Source organism: Eubalaena glacialis, chromosome 4 (genome assembly GCF_028564815.1).
Source record: "Eubalaena glacialis isolate mEubGla1 chromosome 4, mEubGla1.1.hap2.+ XY, whole genome shotgun sequence".
NCBI lineage: Eukaryota > Metazoa > Chordata > Mammalia > Artiodactyla > Balaenidae > Eubalaena > Eubalaena glacialis.
In genome coordinates, this window is record NC_083719.1 from 60,527,655 (window position 1) to 60,551,508 (window position 23,854).

The 23,854-nt window shown below is 42.0% G+C and overlaps 1 protein-coding gene across 1 annotated transcript; it reads left to right on the forward strand.

The window, feature by feature from the left end:
* The first annotated feature begins 2,395 nt into the window (after window positions 1-2,395).
* On the forward strand, window positions 2,396-21,956 carry F2R (coagulation factor II thrombin receptor). The gene is made up of 2 exons (XM_061187922.1): window positions 2,396-2,668; window positions 20,567-21,956. The coding sequence occupies exons 1-2, from the start codon at window positions 2,581-2,583 to the stop codon at window positions 21,760-21,762; spliced, it is 1,284 nt and encodes a 427-aa protein (XP_061043905.1). The 5' UTR covers window positions 2,396-2,580; the 3' UTR covers window positions 21,763-21,956.
* The last annotated feature ends 1,898 nt before the right edge of the window (window positions 21,957-23,854 follow it).

The following is a 23,854-nucleotide window of genomic DNA, read 5'->3' on the forward strand; positions in this document are numbered from 1 at the left end:
ATTTAAGCATTTCATTCTTTCAGCAGCCCTCTTTTTGTCACTAGAGGTACATTCTGTTCTAATAATGAAGCACAAAAAGAAAAATTCCTTTTAAACTTTACAGTTTTAGAAAATGGTTATAACATTTTCCAGCAATGAAACAGATAAAATTTAAAAGTATAGTCAGAAAAGGTCATGAAGAACCTAGTGGTAAGACAGGAATAAAGACACAGACCTACTAGAGAACAGACTTGAGGATATGGGGAGGGGGAAGGGTAAGCTGTGACAAAGTGAGAGAGTGGCATGGACATATATACACTACCAAACGTAAAATAGATAGCTACTGGGAAGCAGCCGCATAGCACAGGGAGATCAGCTCGGTGCTTTGTGATCACCTAGAGGGGTGGGATAGGGAGGGTGGGAGGGACGGAGATGCAAGAGGGAAGAGATATGGGAACATATGTATATGTATAACTGATTCACTTTGTTATAAAGCAGAAACTAACACATCATTGTAAAGCAATTATACTCCAATAAAGATGTTAAAAAAAAAAAGTATAGTCAGGGTATTCCATTCTTAAGGCTATACATACATATATACTTGTATGTGATTACAATTTCTTGAATGATGGACAGAAGCTTTTAACAGTGGTCATCAAGCAGATGTGGTTCTTAGAAGGGAAGGCTGAAGATACTTTTACTTTTCATTTTATATCCTTGAACTGTTACAATATTTTGTCACATGTATTAATTACTTTTATATTTTACCCTGTATTTGATTCTGAGATGGCCTTTCTTCGTGTTTAAACAATCCTGCAATTGAGATGCATCTTAAAAGCAATGGTATGTCACAGTTTAATTGGCACCATTGTTTTTCTTGCTTGTGGTACATAAATCAAAATGACGTTTTGAAATCAATGGCGTCTTAGGGTTGATAAAAAATAAATAGTATGCTGATAGAGAATGGAGAAATATCTAATTTTAATGATTCACATCTACTCTTCGATATGTTTTCCTCCGAGAATTGAATAAGCAATTTTTTAAAAAATAGCGTTAATGAATTGGGTTATTCGGTAATTTACTGAGCAACTTCTATGTACAACAAGACGCTGTGCTCTGAGGATGATGAGGGGGAATACAGGGAAGAACGAGATGGTCTCTGCTGTATTTTCTCCACTGGTTTAAGTGTCAGGGCGCTCCTTGGGGAATGATACTGCGCGAAATTCCCTTTTTAAAAAGCTTAGAAACCTGACCAGTGACTCTCAATAGCAGTTTATCAGACCCAGGGTGCAGAACACACCCCGACATCTGGGAGGAGAAGGGGCTGCGGGTAAACTTTCCCAGAAACGGTCCGTTGAGGGGACCCATTTCCCTTTGCGGTCTGAAAGACGCGCTCACTAGATATGCTCTCTAAACAAAATAATCTGCGGGCTCCTCCCCGCGGAGCCTCAGCCGCGCTGTCCCCCAGGGGGCCCTCAGCCAGAGGCTCGAGTGTCCTCCCTCCCTTGACTTGAATTTGGCCGAACTCCATTAAACTCGGGTCGTAGCGTCCGGAAAGCGTGAGTTACCTGGGCACTTCGCCCTCTGGGCATCCCGCTCGCAGGAGGCGCCCGAGTACTGCCCGGCGCGCGGGGAAAGCCCAGCCCGCCCGCCTTCTGGAAAAGGCCGCGCGGGTGGATCCAGCGCGCAGCTCGGTTGAGAGCTCTGGATAGAGGGAGAAAGTTGCAGCCGTGCCCGAGTGCGAACGCGGAGAACCTGTTCTCGGTACCGGATGATTGTATCCCCTCGCAGTCATTGTGTCGAAGAAATAAGTGCCCGACGTATGAAATAGCTAAGTAGCGAAACAAAGGGAAGCGAGTAAGAAACGTCAAGAATTCTGCTGAAAGCTAAGAGCCCCTTCTCATCAGCGGGCAACCCTGTCTCTACAGTATAAACTTTTAAATCCACTATCCCCAAATTACAAAAACACAAGTCACTTTCAAACTTGTAGCTGAACGCCGAATTTTCAAATGCGGCGCAGTGCTCGGCCTGAGGTCAGGCCCGAGGGCAGGGAGGGGCGCATCCCTGATCGGAGGTTCTCTGCCAAAGTCTTTGCTCCCCGAGAGCAAAGGTTCCCACCAGACTGAGTTACTGGTAGCTTCGCGGGTCCAAGGCGAAGGCCAAGGAAACAACGTCTTAGTTGCGGGGCAGTGTCTAGCAGCCGGGGCGCAGGGCGGGCGGCGCACCGGGAGAGAGGGCCGGCTAGGTCGCCGAGCCCCGTGGGTGGCCCAGCGGCGGCAGAGGGACCGGCGGGCGGCGGGCGGCGGCCGCGTCGAGGCGCACACTCGACGCCAGGCGGCGCCCTTTCCGGCCCGGTGGCCGCGCGCCCCGCCCCCGCCCGCGCCCAGCGCCCCTTGTCCTGCCCAGCGCCGACAGACACGCCGAGCAGCCTCCTCCTGCCCAGCGGCTAGCGCTGTGTCTGCACGCCCCGGCCGCCCTCTGGGCTCTGCGCGAGGTGGGGCGTGGGGGGACAGAGCGTACGGCCCGAGCCTCCCGGCGGCGGGGCCCGTCTCCCGGAGCAGCGCCGCACCGACCGCGCCGAGCGCCCCGAGCCTCCGGACAATGGGGCCGCGGTGGCTGCTGCTCGTCGCCGCGGGGCTCAGTCTATGCGGCCCCTTGCTGTCGGCCCGTGCCCGAGGCCCCAAACCAGGTGAGAGTTGCCCCCGGCATTCCCTCCCTGTCCCCCCCCTCGGCCCCGCAGCCCGGGCCTCCTCAGGAATGGGGCGGGCGGAAGGAGGAGGGACGCTGCTGCTCCGGGACTCAGTGGGTGCCCCTGACTGCGCCTTCTGCCACAGCGTCCCCCGGGAGCCAGACGGGCGTTCGGGCTGAGATCGGAGTCTCAGCAACTCATATCCAGATGGGGTGCCCGTCCCACCCCCGCTGCGGGCTCAGCTGATGCCCCTTTGCACTGGGTTTTGGAGGATGCAGCCGGCCCCGCGGCAGGGTTTTGGATATGGAGGAGGAGCGGGGTCGGATTTTCTTGGGGAAGCCTGAGGGACCTCGTTGCATTTGTTGTCACCGTGTGGCCTGTTTCTCTCAGGACCACCCCAAAAAGAAAGGGTTTCACGTTGCTCCACCAATAAACGTTTCGGGTTTTTCAAGATGCGGTCGAGAACCGCTCCCGCTGAAGTTTTGTCTTGTTGGAATTGTTTTTCTTGCACAGTTTGCAGGCCAGGGAAGTGTAGAGAAAAGCTTAGTGCCTTGGCCCGCTTAGTAGAAAACCACAGGCCTTGTGTGCAGGAGGCGGTCATGATGCGGGATGTTGGGTGCTAACAGGATAGCCACGAGGCGGTGGCGGCGGTTGGGAGGCTTTGTTTGTTTGTTCTCTAGAACCCAGTCTTCCAAGCTTCCAAGTGAGTTGAGGAAAGAGATCCCCTCCTCAGAATCCGGCTCCCTCAGACACTATGGGATGAAACCATTTCAGTTTCTGATCTGCTGGGAGCAGGAGGTTTCTCACCTAGAATACATTCATTACTAATAGTGTGTATTTTTAAGTATCTGACTGCTTGAGCAACTAAATGTATTTTCCAACCTCTCGCTCTTAAAAAAGCAGGGCGGAGAAGTTGCTTTTAGCCTGTAAAAACCCTAGTTAAAAAGGGAGGGCGGAAATATTTTTATTTCTTTGTAGCAATAGTACTTTGTAAGCTTTCAGCCCCTTTTTTCACTTAGAAACAAATTCTAGCTGTTTTTCTTATTATCTGTGAAAGACTGTGTACTCTGTATTGTTTTCACACCGGAAGGAGTGTAGGCGAATGGAGATTAAGAGGTGACAGAGACAGCATCTTCCCTGCTCTCCATGTTTGCTCAGGGTGAGTTTTGAGGTGATGCTTTTAGGAACGCTAAGAGGCCCACATAGGAACCCAAAGATTTTTGGCCTGTGTTAGCTAGAGAAGTCAAGACTGCTGTTTCTGCCACACTTTTTACTTTTTCGTCAACCCGAGTGGGGCGTGCTAGGATGCACAGATCTGGCATAGGCAGAAAGAGAACTGAATAACATTGGCTGATTTATCTACACTGGATTCTGGGACCACTTTGGGAGGGAGAGAAGAAAAGAGGATGAGAGAAGAAAAGGAACTCATGTTAAGTGTCATATTCTGAGAAAAAAAAAAGTGCCATATTCTGGGTCAAACCCTGCGCCCGGAGGCATTTTCACTTCACATTATCTCATTTCACCCTCTCAAATGTTTATCCCCTTTTGCTGATTCTGAAATTAAGTCTCAGAGATGATGCACCCAAATTCCAAATGGAGGAGGGGGTCCTGGATGCAAGAAATAAGTGGGGCTTTGTCTTTGTAGTTTTAAATCACTAATAAAATCAACCAAAAATAGGTCTGCTTTTTATGATCACCGTGCATCCGCAATTCTAAACAATGTCTGTCTTAACCAGCTCTATGTGATGTGAGGAGCTGAGAGACCCCAGCTATAGGAAATGCCTCCAGGACTGGCCCTGCCCACCAGTGTGAGCTTTCTTGAAGCACTCTCGGGCTTTTTGTCCCCCCACTCATTTTGGCATTTCCTGCATTGTCACTTTGTGAGTATGTCATCTCCCAGGCTAAGATTATAAACCTCCGTTTATCCCTGTGGAGTCTAGAACAGATACTCACTCAGCAGATATTTGTTGAGAAATTCCTAAGTTCATTAACCAGTTTACATTCCTTTGTCCAGGCGATTTAAGTGAGATGCTTTCATCAAAGAGCGTCAGTGTTCTAGAGGTGATGTTCATAAATTCTATAAAGATCTGGAGAGTGAAAGGTACCAGAACAGCTGATGGTGACTGTGGCAGAGGGGGTTGGTTGGGAGATTCTGTGTACTGCCTTCCTACCCACCGGGTCAAGCTCAATTCCCTAGCATAGAGGGAGGTGCCCCTTCCCTTGCAGGATGGGTCCCTAACCTTGTCCAGCCTCCCTTATTACAGAGCCTCCCCTATTACATAACCTGTTACATTTCCTGTACTTCACCCGGACCCCACCCTCTAGTTCAACCTCCAAGGTAGAACTTTCTCTGGCTTCTGTACCCTGGCCACTCCCTCTGGCCAAAATGCCCTTCCCACACCCCACGTGTTCACATTTAATTAAGAACAACCACCTGATATCAAGAACCTACTACAGCCAACACCCTGCTTAGGTACATGACATATACTACCTTACTTATTCCTCTAGCCACCCTTTGAGTAGATGTCATCCCCATTCTACAGCTAAGGAAACTGAGGTTAAGTCACAAGTGCAATGAAGTAGAACTGGGATTTGATCACAGGCCTTTCTTTCCTAAGTGCAAGCTTTCTCTACCACCCAATGTAGAGAGGAAGCCATCCAGACACCCCCCCCACCCCCGCACCCCGGGCCCACAGCAGAGACGTAATCCTGCTGTGCTTCCCAGAACCCCTGCAAGGCAAAGTCTGTGCCCCCTTGGCTTGGGAGCCCATGCACAGAGGTGTTTAGTAAACATGGATGCATGGATTGTGGTATCTTGCCATTTACTTTCTGAAGCAGATGATAAAGCAGTCTATGAATAGATCCCTATCATGAATGTGCCAATTAATTGGCTGTTACTGAGAGGTTGTGGTGTTCAGCCCAACAAAAGACACAGAACTGGACAGTGATGCTGCTTTAAGCCAACCAAAAACCTCTGAAAGTCAAATTTCTTATGAATCAGCAAGTACTTTTCTACACAGGAAATAATAGCCAATATTTTATAATAATTGTAAATGGAAAGTAACCTTTAAAAATGGTATGAAAAAGTAAAAAGATTAAATTGTGACAAAAAAGAATTAAAAATAATTGCATAAAACAATATAAGTAAAATACATAGCTAGTGGGAAGCAGCCACATAGCACAGGGAGATCAGCTCGGTGCTTTGTGACCACCTAGAGGGGTGGGATGGGGGGGTGGGAGGGAGGGAGATGCAAGAGGGAAGAGATATGGGAACATATGTATATGTATAACTGATTCACTTTGTTATAAAGCAGAAACTAACACACCATTGTAAAGCAATTATACTCCAATAAAGATGTTTAAAAAAAAACAACAATATAAAATTGTACTATTGAGCATATGACCTAGAAATGTAATATATATTTGACAATAACAGTGCAAAAGAGGGGCATAGAATGAAGCTATGTTGGAGTTAGGAATTGACACTAGATGGCAGTTTGAATCCACAGAAAGAAATGAAGAGAATCAAAATGGGAAATAAGATTAATATCAAAATAAACTCTATAAATATAAAAATCAATTAATTAAAATTGAGGTGAAATCTACATAGCATAAAATTAACCATTTTAAAGTATACAATTTAGTGGTATTTAATACATTTACAATGTTGTACACCTACCACCTCTGTCTAGTTCCAAAACATTTTCATCACCTCAAAAGGAAACCCGGTCCCCATCAAGCACTCAGCCCTCATCCTCCCTACCCCCAACCCCTGGCAGCTACCAATTTGCTTATTGTTTCTCTGGGTTTACCTCTTCTCCATATTCCATATGAATGGAATCATACAATGTGTGGCCTTTTGTATCTGGGGAACTATATCCCCTTTACTATGGGATACTCACAAAAACCCCAGAAGCATCATTAGGAACCACGGCCTTGGTTTACTTTTGACTGTGATGCTAGTATCAAGGGCTCACAGTTTCAACATTGAGCATTTTCTGTTTGTTTCCCTATTTTGTGGTTTCTTTCATTCTGCCTTTCACCCTCTCATGCTTATGCCTAAAACTGTCAGAGTATATAACTCTCTCTCTAGATTGAGCTTCCCCAGACACTCTCTCCCACATTGACCTTGGGATAAGGCTTGGAAAAACCCACGAAGTTACACCTCCTTTTCCTCCATCCCAAGGCATCTAATGATGTTTTGCCACTTAAAAGGCCATTACCGGCCTTTATACGTTTATTTGCTTTCAAAAGAACCTGCTGTTGGAAATAACAGGAATAATCTGAAATTTGCACTTCAAAACACATGTATTGAACTTTAGGAAAGGACATAATCTAATCTCATCTATTTATATTTCAAGTCTATGGTGGATTAGAAGTCAGGTATTATGGTATATTAAAGGAGTGTTTTCCAGTATTTTCTTTTTTGCTAACCAGCAGTAAGAACTGTAAGAAATACGCTTTACATGATGACACAGTTGCTGCCTATGTGTGCAATAAATATCCATGGGCAGTCATAGTGTATAGTGTATAGAAACAAAAGTTTTACCAACCAGTACTCACCTTTACCACATGCTATGCATTCCAATATTGTCTACACTATTCTATCTTTTAAAAATCTTGTTACAGTCCTGTAAATTGATTGCATAAGCACTGTCAGTTCTCTGCCATCATTTAAAACCTAGTGCAGCAGGTACAGTGCACTGTTCTGCAGTTAGCAGAACTGAAGTACTTTTTGGCTTTACAAGAAGAGTTCTGCTTTCCAGGAAGTGCTGTTTATGATGGTTTCTATCATCTCTAGAACCTAATTTGTTTGAGTTCAGGTTTACAAACTGCAGTAGAACTTGGGCGGGGTTGGAGCGTGGAGACAGCTTGGTTCCGGGGGAATTGGTGATTATAAACATCCTTTACTGTGAATTAGTTTTCCTTTCAGCTCATCTTGGAGAGGAGAGAGTGGTGTTCCCAGGACACTGGGCTCAGGGCCTGTAACTTTGGGTGGAGAACAGGCCTGGAGGAAGGGGGAGAGCCAGGGAATCAGAGCCCTTCCCAGAGAGGCCTGCTAGTGTTCTGACCCCACGAGTCAGGCCCTGGCCTTCAGGAGGGGACCCACACACTTCTTAGTGCCTGCGATGGCCTTGGGTGCACTGACATTGACATTTTCTGGTTGCCTTCACTTCCTGTAACCTCCGCTCTCCCAGCTTCCCCCGCCCCAGCTTCCCCCCCGGTTTGCTTTCCTATGCTCCTGTGGAGTCCCTGCTCCAGAAGGTGGGATGGGAGGAGAGGCAACCTCAGATACTGGCGATCTCTTCTTCACTCTGCAGCCAGTGTTTACCTTATTCTACCTTTAATTCTGGCTTTTCCATAAGAGGTTTTTGTTCACTTACTTGCTCTTACTCTGCTGCATCTGGGACAATATTTTAAAAATTTGTTTCTCTGTTTAGTCCTTGAACATCTCTTTAGTACATCTGTCCTGTGAGGACTGGGTTGTTGGCATGTGGCTGGTGTGTCACCAAGGTCAGCAGGACTCCTGATTCCCAAGCAACAGCTGTGCACATCATCAACTGAACTTATACATTCACATGGCCATGTCCTGCCTGCTGTAGTTCAAAAGGGTGGGTAGATTCATTTGTTTGGTGAAATGTTTAGAGAAAAAAAAGTAGTACTCTTTTAGGAGTAGGTCTTGAATTCACAACTTTTTTAACGAAACAGGGTAAGGTGGTGTGGTTCAAAGGGTATGAGCTTTAGAACCAGGCAGATCTGGGTTCAGATCCCAGCTCCTTCACTTCCTAGCTGCGTGACATTGGATTAGTTACTTAGCCTCTCTGTGCCTCCATGTTGGCCATAAAATGGGGGTTATAATGCTTATCTCATAAAAATGTTACAGTTACATGAGGTAAGTTAAGCGAAGTACCTGACACATAGTAGGTGGTCGACAAATGTTAAGTGTTCTTCATACACCAACTCCTCCATATTTCAGAAAAACCTTGGAGGGGTTGGTATCAAATGAATTCTCTCAGTGTAAAACTATGTTCACACAAACATTCAAGAACTTTTTCCCCCTTAAAACTAAGACAAAAGAAAAACAAAAGCAAAAACTATTGTCCTTAGTTTTTTTTGTTTGTTTGTTTTTTATCCCTCCAATTGTTCTAGGTTCAATCTTTTTTCTTCTTTTTTTTAATTTTTGAATTTTATTTTATTTATTTTTTTATACAGCAGGTTCTTATTAGTCATCAATTTTATACACATCAGTGTATATATGTTAATCCCAATCTCCCAATTCATCACACCACCACCCCCGCCACTTTCCCTACTTGGTGTCCATACATTTGTTCTCTACATCTGTGTCTCAATTTCGGCCCTGCAAACTGGTTCATCTGTACCATTTTTCTAGGTTCCACATATATGCGTTAATATATGATATTTGTTTTCCTCTTTCTGACTTACTTCACTCTGTATGACAGTCTCTAGATCTATCCACATCTCAACAAATGACCCAATTTCGTTCCTTTTTATGGCTGAGTAATATTCCGTTGTATATATGTACCACATCTTCTTTATCCATTCGTCTGTCGATGGGCATTTAGGTTGCTTCCATGACCTGACTATTGTAAATAGTGCTGCAGTGAACATTGGGGTGCATGTGTCTTTTTGAATTGTGGTTTTCCCTGGGTATATGCCCAGCAGTGGGATTGCTGGATCATATGGTAATTCTATTTTTAGTTTTTTAAGGAACCTCCATACTGTTCTCCATAGTGGTTGTATCAATTTACATTCCCACCAACAGTGCAAGAGGGTTCCCTTTTCTCCACACCCTCTCCAGCATTTGTTTGTAGATTTTCTGATGAAGCCCATTCTAACTGGTGTGAGGTGATACCTCATTGTAGTTTTGATTTGCATTTCTCTAATAATTAGTGATGTTGAGCAGCTTTTCATGTGCCTCTTGGCCATCTGTATGTCTTTTTTGGAGAAATGTCTATTTAGGTCTTCTGCTCATTTTTGGATTGGGTTGTTTGTTTTTTTAATATTGAGCTGCATGAGCTGTTTATATATTTTGGAGATTAATCCTTTGTCCGTTGATTCGTTTGCAAATATTTTCTCCCATTCTGAAGGTTGTCTTTTCATCTTGTTTATGGTGTCCTTTGCTGTGCAAAAGCTTTGAAGTTTCATTAGGTCCCATTTGTTTATTTTTGTTTTTATTTCCATTAGTCTAGGAGGTGGATCAAAAAAGATCTTGCTGTGATTTATGTCAAAGAGTGTTCTTCCTGTGTTTTCCTCTAAGAGTTTTATAGTGTCCGGTCTTACATTTAGGTCTCTAATCCATTTTAAGTTTGTTTTTGTGTATGGTGTTAGGGAGTGTTCTAATTTCATTCTTTTACATGTAGCTGTCTAGTTTTCCCAGCACCACTTACTGAAGAGACTGTCTTTTCTCCATTATATCCTTGCCTCCTTTGTCATAGATTAGTTGAGCATAAGTGCGTGTGTTTACCTCTGGGCTTTCTATCTTGTTCTATTGATCTATGTTTCTGTTTTTGTGCCAGTACCATATTGTCTTGATTACTGTAGCTTTGTAGTGGAGTCTGAAGTCAGGGAGTCTGATTCCTCCAGCTCCGTTTTTTTCCCTCAAGACTGCTTTGGCTATTCGGGGGCTTTTGGGTCTCCATACAAATTTTAAGATTTTTTGTTCTGGTTCTGTAAAAAATGCCATTGGTGATTTGATGGGGATTGCATTGAATCTGTAGATTGCTTTGGGTAATATAGTCATTTTCACAATATTGATTCTTCCAATCCAAGAACCTGGTGTATCTCTCCATCTGTTGGTATGATCTTTAATTTCTTTCATCAGTGTCTTATAGTTTTCTGCATACAGGTCTTTTGTCTCCCTAGGTAGGTTTATTCCTAGGTATTTTATTCTTTTTGTTGCAGTGGTAAATGGGAGTGTTTCCTTAATTTCTCTTTCAGATTTTTCAACATTAGTGTATAGGAATGCAAGAGATTTCTGTGCATTAATTTTGTATCCTGCAACTTTACCAAATTAATTGATTAGCTCTAGTAGTTTTCTGGTAGCATCTTTAGGATTCTCTATGTATAGTATCATGTCATCTGCAAACAGTGACAGTTTTACTTCTTCTTTTCCAATTTGTATTCCTTTTATTTCTTTTTCTTCTCTGATTGCCATGGCTAGGACTTCCAAAAGTATGTTGAATAATAGTGGTGAGAGTGGACGTCCTTGTCTTGTTCCTGATCTTAGAGGAAATGCTTTCAGTTTTTCACCATTGAGAATGATGTTTGCTGTGGGTTTCTCGTATATAGCCTTTATTATGTTGAGGTAGGTTCCCTCTATGCCCACTCTCTGGAGAGTTTTTATCATAAATGAGTGTTGAATTTTGTCAAAAGCTTTTTCTGCATCTATTGAGATCATCATATGGTTTTTATTCTTCAATTTGTTAATATGGTGTGTCACATTGATTTATTTGCATATATTGAAGAATCCTTGCATCCCTGGGATAAATCCCACTTGATCATGGTGTATGATCCTTTTAATGTATTGTTGGATTCTGTTTGCTAGTATTTTGTTGAGGATTTTTGCATCTATATTCATCAGTGATATTGGTCTGTAATTTTCTTTTTTTGTAGTACCTTTGTCTGGTTTTGGTATCAGAGTGATGGTGGCCTCATAGAATGAGTTTGGGAGTGTCCCTTCCTCCACAGTTTTTTGGAAGAGTTTGAGAAGGGTGGGTGTTAGCTCTTTTCTAAATGTATGATAGAATTCACCTGTGAAGCCATCTGGTCCTGGACTTTTGTTTGTTGGAAGATTTTTAATCACAGTTTCAATTTCATTACTTGTGATTGGTCTGTTCATATTTTCTATTTCTTCCTGGTTCAGTCTTGAAAGGTTATACCTTTCTAAGAATTTGTCCGTTTCCTCTAGGTTGTCCATTTTATTGGCATAGAGTTGCTTGTAGTAGTCTCTTAGGATGCTTTGTATTTCTGGGGTGTGTGTTGTAACTTCTCCTTTTTTATTTCTAATTTTATTTTATTTTTATTTTTTTATAAATTTATTTATTTATTTATTTTTGGCTGCGTTGGGTCTTCGTTGCTGCGCACGGGCTTTCTCTTGTTGCGCTGAGCAGGGGCTACTCTTCGTTGTGGTGCGTGGGCTTCTTATTGCAGTGTCTTCTCTTGTCGCATACACAGGCTTTAGGTGCGCGGGCTTCAGTAGTTGTGGCACTCAGGCTCAGTAGTTGTGGCTCTCAGGGTCTAGAGCTCAGGCTCAGTAGTTACGGTGCATGGGCTTAGTTGCTCCGCGGCATGTGGGATCTTCCCGGACCAGGGCTCGAACCCGTGTCCCCTGCATTGGCAGGCGGATTCTTAACCCCTGTGCCACCAGGGAAGTCCTCATTTCTAATTTTATTGATTTGAGTCCTCTCTCTCTTTTTCTTGATGAGTCTGGCTAATGGTTTATCAATTTTGTTTATCTTTTCAAAGAACTAGCTTTTAGTTTTATTGATCTTTGCTATTGTTTTCTTTGTTTCTATTTCATTTATTTTGCTCTGATCTTTATGATTTCTTTCCTTCTGCTAACTTTGGGTTTTGTTTGTTCTTCTTTCTCTAGTTCCTTTAGGTGTAAGGTTAGATTATTTGAGATTTTTCGTGTTTCTTGAGGTAGGCTTGTATAGCTATAAACTTCCCTCTTAGAACTGCTTTTGCTGCATCCCATAGGTTTTGGATCATCATGTTTTCATTGTCATTTGTCTCTAGGTATTTTTTGACTTCCTCTTTGATTTCTTCAATGATCTCTTGGTTATTTAGTAACGTATTGTTTAGCCTCCATGTGTTTTTGTTTTTTACATTTTTTTCCCTGTAATTGATTTCTAATCTCATAGCATGGTCAGTAAAGATGCTTGATATGATTTCAATTTTCTCCAATTTACTGAGGCTTGATTTGTGACCCAAGAGGTGATCTATCCTGGAGAATGTTCCGTGCGCACTTGAGAAGAAAGTGTAATCTGCTGTTTTCAGATGGAATGTCCTATAAATATCAATTAAATCTATCTGGTCTATTGTGTCATTTAAAGCTTGTGTTTCCTTATTTATTTTCATTTTGGATGATCTGTCCATTGGTGTAAGTGAGGTGTTAAAGTCCCCCACTATTATTGTGTAACTGTCGATTTCCTCTTTTAGAGCTGTTAGCAGTTGCCTTATGTATTGAGGTGTTCCTATGTTGGGTGCATATATATTTATAATTGTTATATCTTGTTCTTGGATTGATCCCTTGATCATTATTTAGTGTCCTTCCTCATCTCTTGTAACATTCTTTATTTTAAAGTCTATTTTATCTGATATGAGTATTGCTACTCCAGCTTTCTTTTGATTTCCATTTGCATGGAATATCTTTTTCCATCCCCTCACTTTCAGTCTGTATGTGTCCCTAGGTCTGAAGTGGGCCTCTTGTAGACAGCATATATATGGGTCTTGTTTTTGTATCCATTCAGCAAGCCTGTGTCTTTTGGTTGGAGCATTTAATCCATTCACGTTTAAGGTAGTTATTGATATGTATGTTCCTATGACCATTTTCTTAATTGTTTTGGGTTTGTTTTTGTAGGTCCTTTTCTTCTCTTGTGTGTCCCACTTAGAGAAGTTCCTTTAGCATTTGTTGTAGAGCTGGTTTGGTGGTGCTGAATTCTCTTCGCTTTTGCTTGTCTGTAAAGCTTTTGATTTCTCTATCGAATCTGAATGAGATCCTTGCCGGGTAGAGTAATCTTGCTTGTAGGTTCTTCCCTTTCATCACTTTAAGTGCATCATGCCACTCCCTTCTGGCTTGTGGAGTTTCTGCTGACAAATCAGCTGTTAACCTTATGGGAGTTCCCTTGTATGTTATTTGTCGTTTTTCCCTTGCTGCTTTCAATAATTTTTCTTTGTTTTTAATTTTTGCCAATTTGATTATTATGTGTCTCGGCATGTTTCTCCTTGGGTTTATCCTGTACGGGACTCGCTGTGCTTCCTGGACTGGGGTGGCTATTTCCTTTCCCATGTTAGGGAAGTTTTCGACTATAATCTCTTCAAATATTTTCTCTGGTCCTTTCTCTCTCTCTTCTCCTTCTGGGACCCCTATAATGCGAATGTTGTTGTGCTTAATGTTGTCCCAGAGGTCTCTTAGGCTGTCTTCATTTCTTTTCATTCTTTTTTCTTTATTCTGTTCTGCAGCAGTGAATTCCACCATTCTGTCTTCCAGGTCACTTATCCGTAATAATAGCAGTTATTCTGCTATTGATTCCTTCTAGTGTAGTTTTCATTTCAGTTATTGTATTGTTCATCTCTGTTTGTTTGTTCTTTAATTCTTCTAGGTCTTTGTTAAACATTTTTTGCATCTTCTCGATCTTTGCCTCCATTCTTTTTCCGAGGTCCTGGATCATCTCCACTATCATTTTTCTGAATTCTTTTTCTGGAAGGTTGCCTATGTCCACTTCATTTAGTTGTTTTTCTGGGGTTTTATCTTGTTCCTTCATCTGGTACATAGCCCTCTGCCTTTTCATCTTGTCTCTCTTTCTGTGAATGTGGTTTTTGTTCCACAGGCTGCAGGATTGTAGTTCTTCTTGCTTCTGCTGTCTGCCCTCTGGTGAATCTGTTGTCCTTAGTTTTTAGTGGCAAGTAAATGTGCACAAAATATTTGCTTTTGTTTTTCTTCTTTTTTTTTTTTTTACTTTTCATTTTATATGGAAATTTTCAAACATACCAAAAGTGTACAGTGTAATTACCCCCTATGTGTTGTTTTATCAGGACTCTTTCCTCCTCCCCAAATGGACAATTTTAAAGCAAATCCCAGACATTGTGTCATTTCATCCATAAATGCATCACTATATATCCTTAGAGATAAGAACTCTTTTCTTCACATAACCACAATACCATTATAACACCTAAAAAAATGGACAGTTTCTTAATATCATGTACTATTCAGTCGGTGTTCACATTTTACTGATTGTCTCATAAATGCTTTTTACAGTTGGTTTATTTGAATCAGGATCAAATGAGGCCCACTGTTGCATTAGGTAGATGTGTCTCTTAAATCTTTCAGTCTGTAATGGTTTTCCCTCTCCTCCTTTTTCAAGGCTGTTTGTCAGAGAAACAGGGTCATTCGTCTTCTAGACTTTTCTACATACTGGATCTGGCCAGCTGCATCTTGTAGTGGTGTTCAACATGCCCTTCTGTCCTCTGCATTTTCTGTAATGTGGTCCATCTGCAGGCTTAACCTGATCCAAGTTTGTTTTTCTGCAAGACTACCTGAGCAGTGGTGCTGTGTACACACCTATTTCATCACCTCAAGATTGTCTCTCTTTTTGAGATTTTAAGGTTACTCCGTGGACTCAGGTGTTGTCAGGTGATCCAGTTGTTAGAAAGTTCCCTATCACCTATCCTTTCACCTAACGTTTTTAGCAACAACTGATGATCATTGTACTAAATCTTATTTCACTAAGAGCTTTAAGATGCGTTTCTAAATCTGTTACTGTTTCTGTGTTTATGAGCTGGAATTATTTTATAAAGTAGAACTTTTCCTCATTGACTATTTGGTTTCCCTGAAATATTTTGTTTATAGAAAAGGCAAGACAAATGCTTGAATCTTGCCTTTATTTACCAATTTTCAGACTGGGTCCCCTCATTTCCTCCAAAAGTGACAAAAAAGGTTTTATTTTCCTTTGAGCATCATTATGAACTCATAGATCTTAACAAATATGACATGTTTCCAGTGTTTCCATTCATTTCCATCATTATTCTCTTAATGATTTTTGGCCAGTGGGGAGCTCTCTTTGGATCAACTTCAGGGTCTTTCTGACCTGACCCTAATGTTCTTTGAAGACGTTCAAGACTCCTCTTGTGTTTTTCCTCCCCCCAGATCTGGAACCAGCCATTTCTTTAAGGAGCACTTCTTTTCATGATGTGCGTTTGCATTTGAGACAGTGGAGTATTCCTGTAATGTTGCTGTTTTCTGCTTAGAGTTAGTATGTTTCCATCATTTTTCCATCATCCTCTTTAGTTCTCTTTAGCCTGTCGTGTTGAGTCACTCGTGGAGAAAGGCAGGGTACATCTCTCCTGCTGTGTGTGTGAATGTAGGCAAGGTCCTGGGACTTCTGCTTTCTTAATTCCCAAAAAGCATGAGCCCTATAGGCCAGTGCTCTGAGTCGGAACCAAGGCTGGCATGTTGTGGGAGGATGAAATGGTATAACTTCCAGGATCACATGGGACCTCGAGAGAGCATCTGGTCACCACTCTGCTTCCAGGCCAGATCTCGTCAAAGTCAGAAAAAGCACTGTGCCTGACTAACTAATTTTTAACAATCTCCAGAGTTAGAGTCCACATTTAAGCTCATTAGCAATACGCTATGTTCAACAACAAAATTACTCTAGAGCCATTTTAGAGAAACCTAAATTAAGTGAAACTTAGCAACAAGTGTGAGAACCAATTTTAGGACCTGACTTAGTTTTTTTTTTTTTTTAAACCATAACTTAAGAATAAAAACACAGATGGGTTACAAGAGCTTTTCGTACACTGACAGGCACTTTCTCCTTGACCTATGAGTTGGGCTAGGACTAAAGGAAAAGCAAGATACCCAAACTCAAATTTCAACCTAAGGGGCTTGAGCTAGTTGGATTTATGTAGTCACCTGGAATTGGTTTTGTTCTTTCTTTTTTTTTTTAAAATTTATTTATTTATTTATTTTTGGCTGTGTTGGGTCTTCATTTCTATGCGAGGGCTTTCTCTAGTTGCGGCAAGCAGGGGCCATTCTTCATCGCGGTGCGCGGACCTCTCACTGTCGTGGCCTCTCTTGTTGCGGAGCACAGGCTCCAGACGCGCAGGCTCAGCAATTGTGGCTCATGGGCCCAGTTGCTCCGCGGCATGTGGGATCTTCCCAGACCAGGGCTCGAACCCGTGTCCCCTGCATTGGCAGGCAGATTCTCAACCACTGCGCCACCAGGGAAGCCCTTGTTCTTTCTTTGATGTTGGTATATAGTTAAACAAACAAACAAAATTTGCTGACATTCTGTAATCCCATAAAAGCCAAAATATCAAACCTATGGTGGCAAGAAAACGTGACACCTTAGGTAATGATATTTAATCAAGGGATTATGCATTCTTCCTGGGCTCCAGCCTATAAAATGTCATATTCCAGTGGGTATAATGTTTCTGTCATAAACACCATACTGCCTAAGAAGGCCTAGCCAGGGAAGAAATTTTTGAAAACAAATACTTATTCCCAAAGTACTAAATACAGAGTAAAGCCTAATGAGAGTTTAATTTTCAGACCAAGTGATGGCATCTAAGAGCTTAGTTATGAGTGTTCAGTAGTTTTCAAGAGGTGTCACTCCTCTAGGTCATGTCCTGATGCTCACGTGTGTGTGCACACATGCGTGCATGCACTTTTCTCCCTTCCATGCGTGGCAGGAGTCCTCAGTCTGGCCAGGTCCCCAAAGCTACAGCAGAGAGTCATGTTATTTTAAGGTTCCTGTGGGTCAGCGTTTTTGAGGACACATATCTTTGTGGCCTTAAAATGCCAGAACTCATTCATTCTTTTCTTCTGCTTCCCACACATTCTTGACCTCGAGGGTAGCCTCACTTCCCACAGGGTCTGTTGTACCAGGATCAGGCCCCCATGTGACTGGATCAAGATGTACAGAGTGAATTAGATGCTTCGAAAGGGGAAGGAAGCGATACTTTGGGAAACGGTTGTGAATTTGAAGTTTGATTTACGGCTCTGAATACTGGGGCCCTGTACCTTACAGCCTCTTCGTGTCCCTCATCACACTGAAAAAGCAAACACTGCTAAATGTTTAGGAAGGGAAGAGGAACAGATTCCATTTTAATTTAAAATGATTGAGAGTGAGCAAAAAGCAAACCACATTGAAGTGGTAGGGGAAGAATAATAATTTCTTACACTGATAAATTTTTGAAGTTTACAAAGTGAACATATATCCTATTTAACATGTGATGCTCCTGGCTGCCAGATTTGTAGGCCAAACAGGTATTGGGATCCGATTTTAATGATTCTGAGACTGAGTTCAGAGCAGTTAAGTGACTCCTGGTAGAGCCAGTATTAGAATGCAAATCTGTGATTAAAAGCCAACTTAAGGTCCATACCTACCACATGTGGGGCAGGGTACTGCAGACTCAGAGTTAAATAGGAACAGTTTCCTACCCTTGGAGAACAATCTAGCTGTATATGTGTACTCAGAGGCTCATCACTGCAGATTTTTTAAAAATTAATTTTTATTGGAGTATAGTTGCTTTACAATGTTGTGTTAGTTTCTGCTGTACAGCAAAGTGAATCAGCTATATGTGTACATATATCCCATCTGTTTTGGATTTCCTTCCCATTTAGGTCACCACAGAGCACTGAGTAGAGTTCCCTGTGCTATACAGTAGGTTCTCATTAGTTATCTATTTTATACATAGTAGTGTATATATGTCAACCCCAATCTCCCAATTCATCCCATCCCCTCCTTCTCCCCTTGGTATTCATACATTTGTTCCTTATGTCTGTGAAAATGATACAGATCACTGCAGATTTTTTGTTCTTCCCCTGTGACAGATCTGCCAGATCACCCCTTTACCCTCAGGGGACCCACTCATGCTCTTGCTGAGGTCATCTGACCTCAAGCTTTCACTACCAGGCCCTGTTCTACTGTGTATCGGTTGGTGCTACTTTAGGTTTGCTTTTCATTTTGGAAATAGATGCCAATTTATTGTATTTTATTTTCTAGTTCTAGAATTTCCATTGGTTGGTTTCGTTGCTATTTTCTATTTTTTCGTTCATTTCAATGAAACCTTTTTCTTCCCTTCATTGAGCATAGTTGCAACATACCCTTTAAAATCCTTATCTGCTAATTCCAACATCCGGGTCATCTTGAGATTGGTTTCCATTGATTGTCTTTTTCTCTTGATACTGGGTCACACTTTCCTGATTCTCTTTGTATCAAATGATTTTGAATTGTCTGCTGGACATTATCCTACTGTAAAGACTCAAGATTTTGTTTTATTTCTCCAAAGAATGTTGGTGTTTTTGCTTTAGCAGGCAGTTAATTTGGTTGAACTCAAACTGCAAACGTTTCCTCTTGAGCAAGAAGTTCAAATAGCACTTCCGTTCTTTTAACACGTTATTGACCCGGGGATTTTTGCAGAAACTAACACCTGTGGCCAAAATACGTCTCCAGTCAAAAATGTGTTAACTCTAGCAGAGCTGCTTCACATCTTCCCTGAGTGTGCAGGTTCTAGAGTCAACCCAAGCCTGGGGCAGAATTTCCACTGGAATTTGGTGCTCTCTCTATCCCTCTCTGACTTTTTCTTTTCTGGGATTCTCTCCTCACTTTCCAGTGATTGTAGTTGCCCTGAACTCTTTCCTCTGGTTCTTCAGGCAATAGAGACTACGGGTTTTCTATCTGAGTTTCAACCATCTTTTGTGGCACTGACTTTGGCCTTCTCTCAAGCTAAAAGCCACTGAAAACAAGGAACCCACCGGTTGCCATCCTTTCTTTGAAGATCCGTCCCTCCCCTCCCTGACATGACCCTGTGAACCTAAATAACTTCAGGTCATTGATTTGGGGGAGGAAAGGGATCCAGAGTTGGTAATTTTTTGTAATTTTAATCTAGGGTCTGGTAGGACCTTACAGAAGCAGAACTATCTCTTTTATTGCATTATGCCTCTCTGTGTAAGTTTTTGTTTGCAGGAAGGTTCCACTACTGAAAAATAAAACCGAAAGCTTAAAAATCCGCTGTACTTACCCAATTTCCAGCCAGTTTTCATTCCTCTAACATCACTTCTGAGTGATGTGTGTATCCAGCCTTTGTGGCCAATGCCTCCAGGGATAGAAACCTCATCCTTTTCCCCCTGTGGTTTCTCTCCCCGCTCCTCAGCTTGCCAAGGCCCAGCGAAGGCTCTCTGTCCGAGTCTCCTCAGTGACAGAACGTTAGCAAAGCTCCTGGGAAGGAAAAGCTGGTTGAGTTCCAGCAGCTAAGTGCTGCATTTCTTTGATGAACATTTCAAATGGATGTTTTTGGTGGAGGAGGGTGATAAAAGAAGGACGTTTGCAACTGACTTCTGGTTGATACTCAAAAGAGCCTGGTTGGCCTGGCATCTGCCTGCATGCATGTGGCATTTTGGAACTGAGCTGAGGAAGGCCACTGGCCTAGGACATCTGCTGCGTTGGCCCGCTAAGGAAGGAGACAGGAAGATGACGGTGTGGTAGGTACCTTGTGGTTACATTAGTCGATAACCTGAGACTGTGGCTTGGACCCAGATATGACGAGAGATTTGGGACATTCTACTGTGTAAACAAACTGAAGCTAGTAAAGGAAAGCTACTGTCACATGGATAACGGTCATGGAAATGGGTGCCCTCGGTCCTACTCAAGTTCACCTGTAGCTCCATAACCTTTAAGATGTTCCCTCAACTTTCTATGTGGATTTTTCCACAAGGAAGAATGGATTTCAAGGGGTGGCCACAAGCTAAATGGAGAAAATGTATACATGCAGACATACGGACGAAAGAGAAGTCACATAGCCTGGGAGTGATTTGTTTATATAGACAGTGGCTCGTATAGAAAAGAAGTCACGGCTCTTTTCTTTCACATCACGTCCTCAGCCTTTCCTGATGTCTGCAGATCTCTGAAAGTGTATCGTTCACCTCATATCTCTGAGGAGCAGAGTTTGAAAAGGGTTTGCTGTGCCAGAACAAAATGTGGTACACTACTCTGAGTTAGCTAATTCCCTGATAAAGTCTGTGATCCCCTTGTGTATCACCTGCTCTTTACCACCCACTCTCCTAGGAAGAAAACAGAAAGCAAAAGTAAAGTGTACTCTCTCCTTGTCTCTTTTGCCTTTTTAATTCATTTAAAAATTTTTACTTTTCAGAGTCAGAAGCAACAAATGATACTCTGGGTCCCCGGACATTTTTTCTCAGGAATCCCAATGATATATTTGAACCAATCCCACTGAAGGAGGATGAGGACCAAAATGAAAGTGAATTCACAGAAGACAGATTAAGCTCCGGCAATAGAAGCAGTCCTCCTCAAAAATTACCCCCCGCGTTCATCTCAAAAGATGCCTCAGGATATCTGACCAGCACCTGGTTGACTGTCTTTATCCCCTCCGTCTACACCGGCGTGTTCCTCGTAAGCCTTCCTCTAAACATCATGGCCATCATCGTGTTTATCTTGAAGATGAAGATCAAGAAGCCCGCCGTGGTGTACATGCTGCACCTGGCCATGGCAGACGTGCTCTTTGTGTCTGTGCTCCCATTTAAGATCAGCTACTACTTTTCCGGAAGTGACTGGAGATTTGGGTCTGCCATGTGCCGCTTCATCACCGCGGCGTTCTACTGTAACATGTATGCCTCTATCATGCTCATGACGGTCATCAGCATTGACCGGTTCCTGGCTGTGGTATACCCCATGCAGTCGCTCTCCTGGCGTACTCTGGGGAGGGCTTCCTTTACCTGTCTGGCCATCTGGGCCATGGCCATCGCGGGGGTGGTACCTCTGCTCCTCAAGGAGCAGACCACCCAGGTCCCGGGGCTCAACATAACCACCTGTCACGATGTGCTCAACCAAACGCTGCTCGAAGGCTACTACTCATATTACTTCTCGGCCTTCTCTGCCGTCTTCTTTTTTGTGCCGTTGATCATTTCCACAGTCTGTTACGTGTCTATCATCCGATCTCTTAGCTCTTCCGCGGTTGCCAACCAGAGCAAGAAGTCCCGGGCTTTGTTCTTGTCAGCTGCTGTTTTCTGCATCTTCATCCTTTGCTTTGGACCCACAAACGTCCTGCTGATTGTACATTACGCATTGCTTTCCCATAATTCCATGACAGAGGCTGCCTACTTTGCCTACCTCCTGTGTGTCTGTGTCAGCAGCATAAGCTGTTGCATTGACCCCTTGATTTACTACTATGCTTCCTCTGAGTGCCAGAGGTACCTCTACAGTATCTTATGCTGCAAAGAAAGTTCAGATCCCAGCAGTTGTAACAGCAGCGGTCAGTTGATGGCAAGTAAAATGGACACCTGCTCTAGTAACCTGAATAGCAGCATATACAAAAAGCTGTTAACTTAGGAAAAGGGACCGACAGTGAGTTAAAAAGAAAATGTTAAAAAAGCAAATAACCTGAGGATTCTACTTAGTCCCTGACAAAAAAGTATTTACTTTACCATCTAAAACAACAAATGTATGATTTACATGCCTCCTTATGAGAACCATTAAGCATTTATATTTGTTAGTTACAGGAAAAAAATAACAGGAATAGAAAACAATGTTATTACAAGAGAGTGTTACAACAAGAACTGAAATGTCACTTTTTTCATAAATTTATGTGATTTATTATAGATATATGTGTGTGTGTATATGCGTATTTATACACATATACTTGTATCATTTTCAGTGCAGTATAGAATAGGCACTTTGAAACCCTCTCTTTTTTTCACCAGAGATGATGGAAGTAAACTCTGATTCTCTGATTTCATATGCAAAGTTTAGGTTGGAGTTTAGCCCTAAACATCTGAAGAAGTCCATCAATAGTGAGGGATTCTACAGTTTGGACTTACACAGCTTTTGCCAATAAGTGTTTTGAAATTGTCCAACAGCAATGTTTAAGTTATTGAGGGATGAGACTTAGTACTATCTGTGTGTAGAGAAAGTTCTGCTGTTTTTCATGTTAAACGTATCAAAGTTTGAATTCTAAAAATTATTAAAACAGATAATATGGGTAGCATTTTTACTGTTTTACATGCCGTGTGTGTAAACTAAGAATGAGCAGAGGTCCCACCCGTGACCTGAGGTTGGCTTTCAGAGCACCCTGCCCCCAGATGAAGGACTCCAAGCAGTAGGTACAAGACAGGGCCAGTTCAGAGAGCAGAGGAATCAGGACCACCATGTTTGCCGTCTCCTGCTGGGATTCCCTCAAGGATTGGCCGTGAGCTTATCATGTTTATTAGAAGTTGGCGAAGTAGGATGTGCTATCCCAAGAGATCATGAATATAAAAGACTGCCCATTTTAAGAATGGAGAAAGAAGGCACGTTCACTTCTAGCAGTTATGCTGCAAGGACCATTCCCAGATGGAAACACCTATATAGCAAACATGGACACCCATCGTGTGCTCTGAGCACCCTAATGGGTGCTGGGCAAATAGAGTTGAGTCAGACTGAAACCTGCTGTCAAGAATAACAAAGTGGGCCGATACACAGAGTGGGACGTGTGAAAGAAACACATCATTAGGTAAAGAAGTGCTTTTAGCCAGATGTCACCAAGCAAGTTCCACATAAGCCTGGCAGGTGAAGAACTTTGAACATTTGGGTTACTTCTCCCTGTGGTTATAACTTGAGATAAACATAATATAGTACAGGAAACGTGTTGTTAAAAATAACTCCTTCAGTAACAATATGAAATGTTTTATTACAATGTTATTCAAGCAAGATAAAAATTATAAACGCTGTATGTAATATGATCGCCAATCTGACTATGTAGCAACATGAAAACAAAGTTTTACATAAAAGAGATTGAAAAAATAAACCAAAATATCAACTAAGGATAAAAAAATATTAAGTCCTTCAGTCTGTCTTAATTGGACCCTATTTACAAATGTTTTGTTCAATAAATTACTCAAATCAGATTTTTAAAACGTTAATTATGTCAGTCGGATTAGAAATGGCAGAAGAAAATGGAATTGACTTTGAAATCCAGGAAAATTATTCTCTATTTTCCATTCACTTTTCTTAAGAGTTAATGAGATGATTTTACAAGCTATGATGAGTATCGAGTACAGAATATCCTCATGTATTTGAGAAAATAATTTGAAAATTAGGTTGAATTATATCTTTCTTTCCTTATGAAAAAATGTTGGCATTTTAAACAAACAAAAAGAGTAGAAAGTTGTAAGGCAAGTACTTACCTATTTAAAAGAGCAAATTGTTTCCAAATGCCGTAGAATGATTTACATAAAAGTATGTCGTGTAAGTAGAAGCTAACATTGTTTTTATTAATTTAGTTACGATATTCATTTTATCCATCTTAGTGGAGATATACTGTCATTGTTTATTCATTCTGTTTATATTAAAATACCTCTGACTTAATAAGACTCATTACTGTATTATCAGTATGTACTTATAAAATATTACATCACTGTTTTTATGTTCTTTTTAAAAAAATGTA

Coding starts and splice junctions, on each gene's coding strand:
- F2R (XM_061187922.1), top strand. CDS start 2,581: ATGGGGCCGCGGTGGCTGCTGCTCGTCGCCGCGGGGCTCAGTCTATGC. Junction 2,669..20,566: donor TGCCCGAGGCCCCAAACCAG/GTGAGAGTTGCC, acceptor TTTACTTTTCAG/AGTCAGAAGCAACAAATGAT.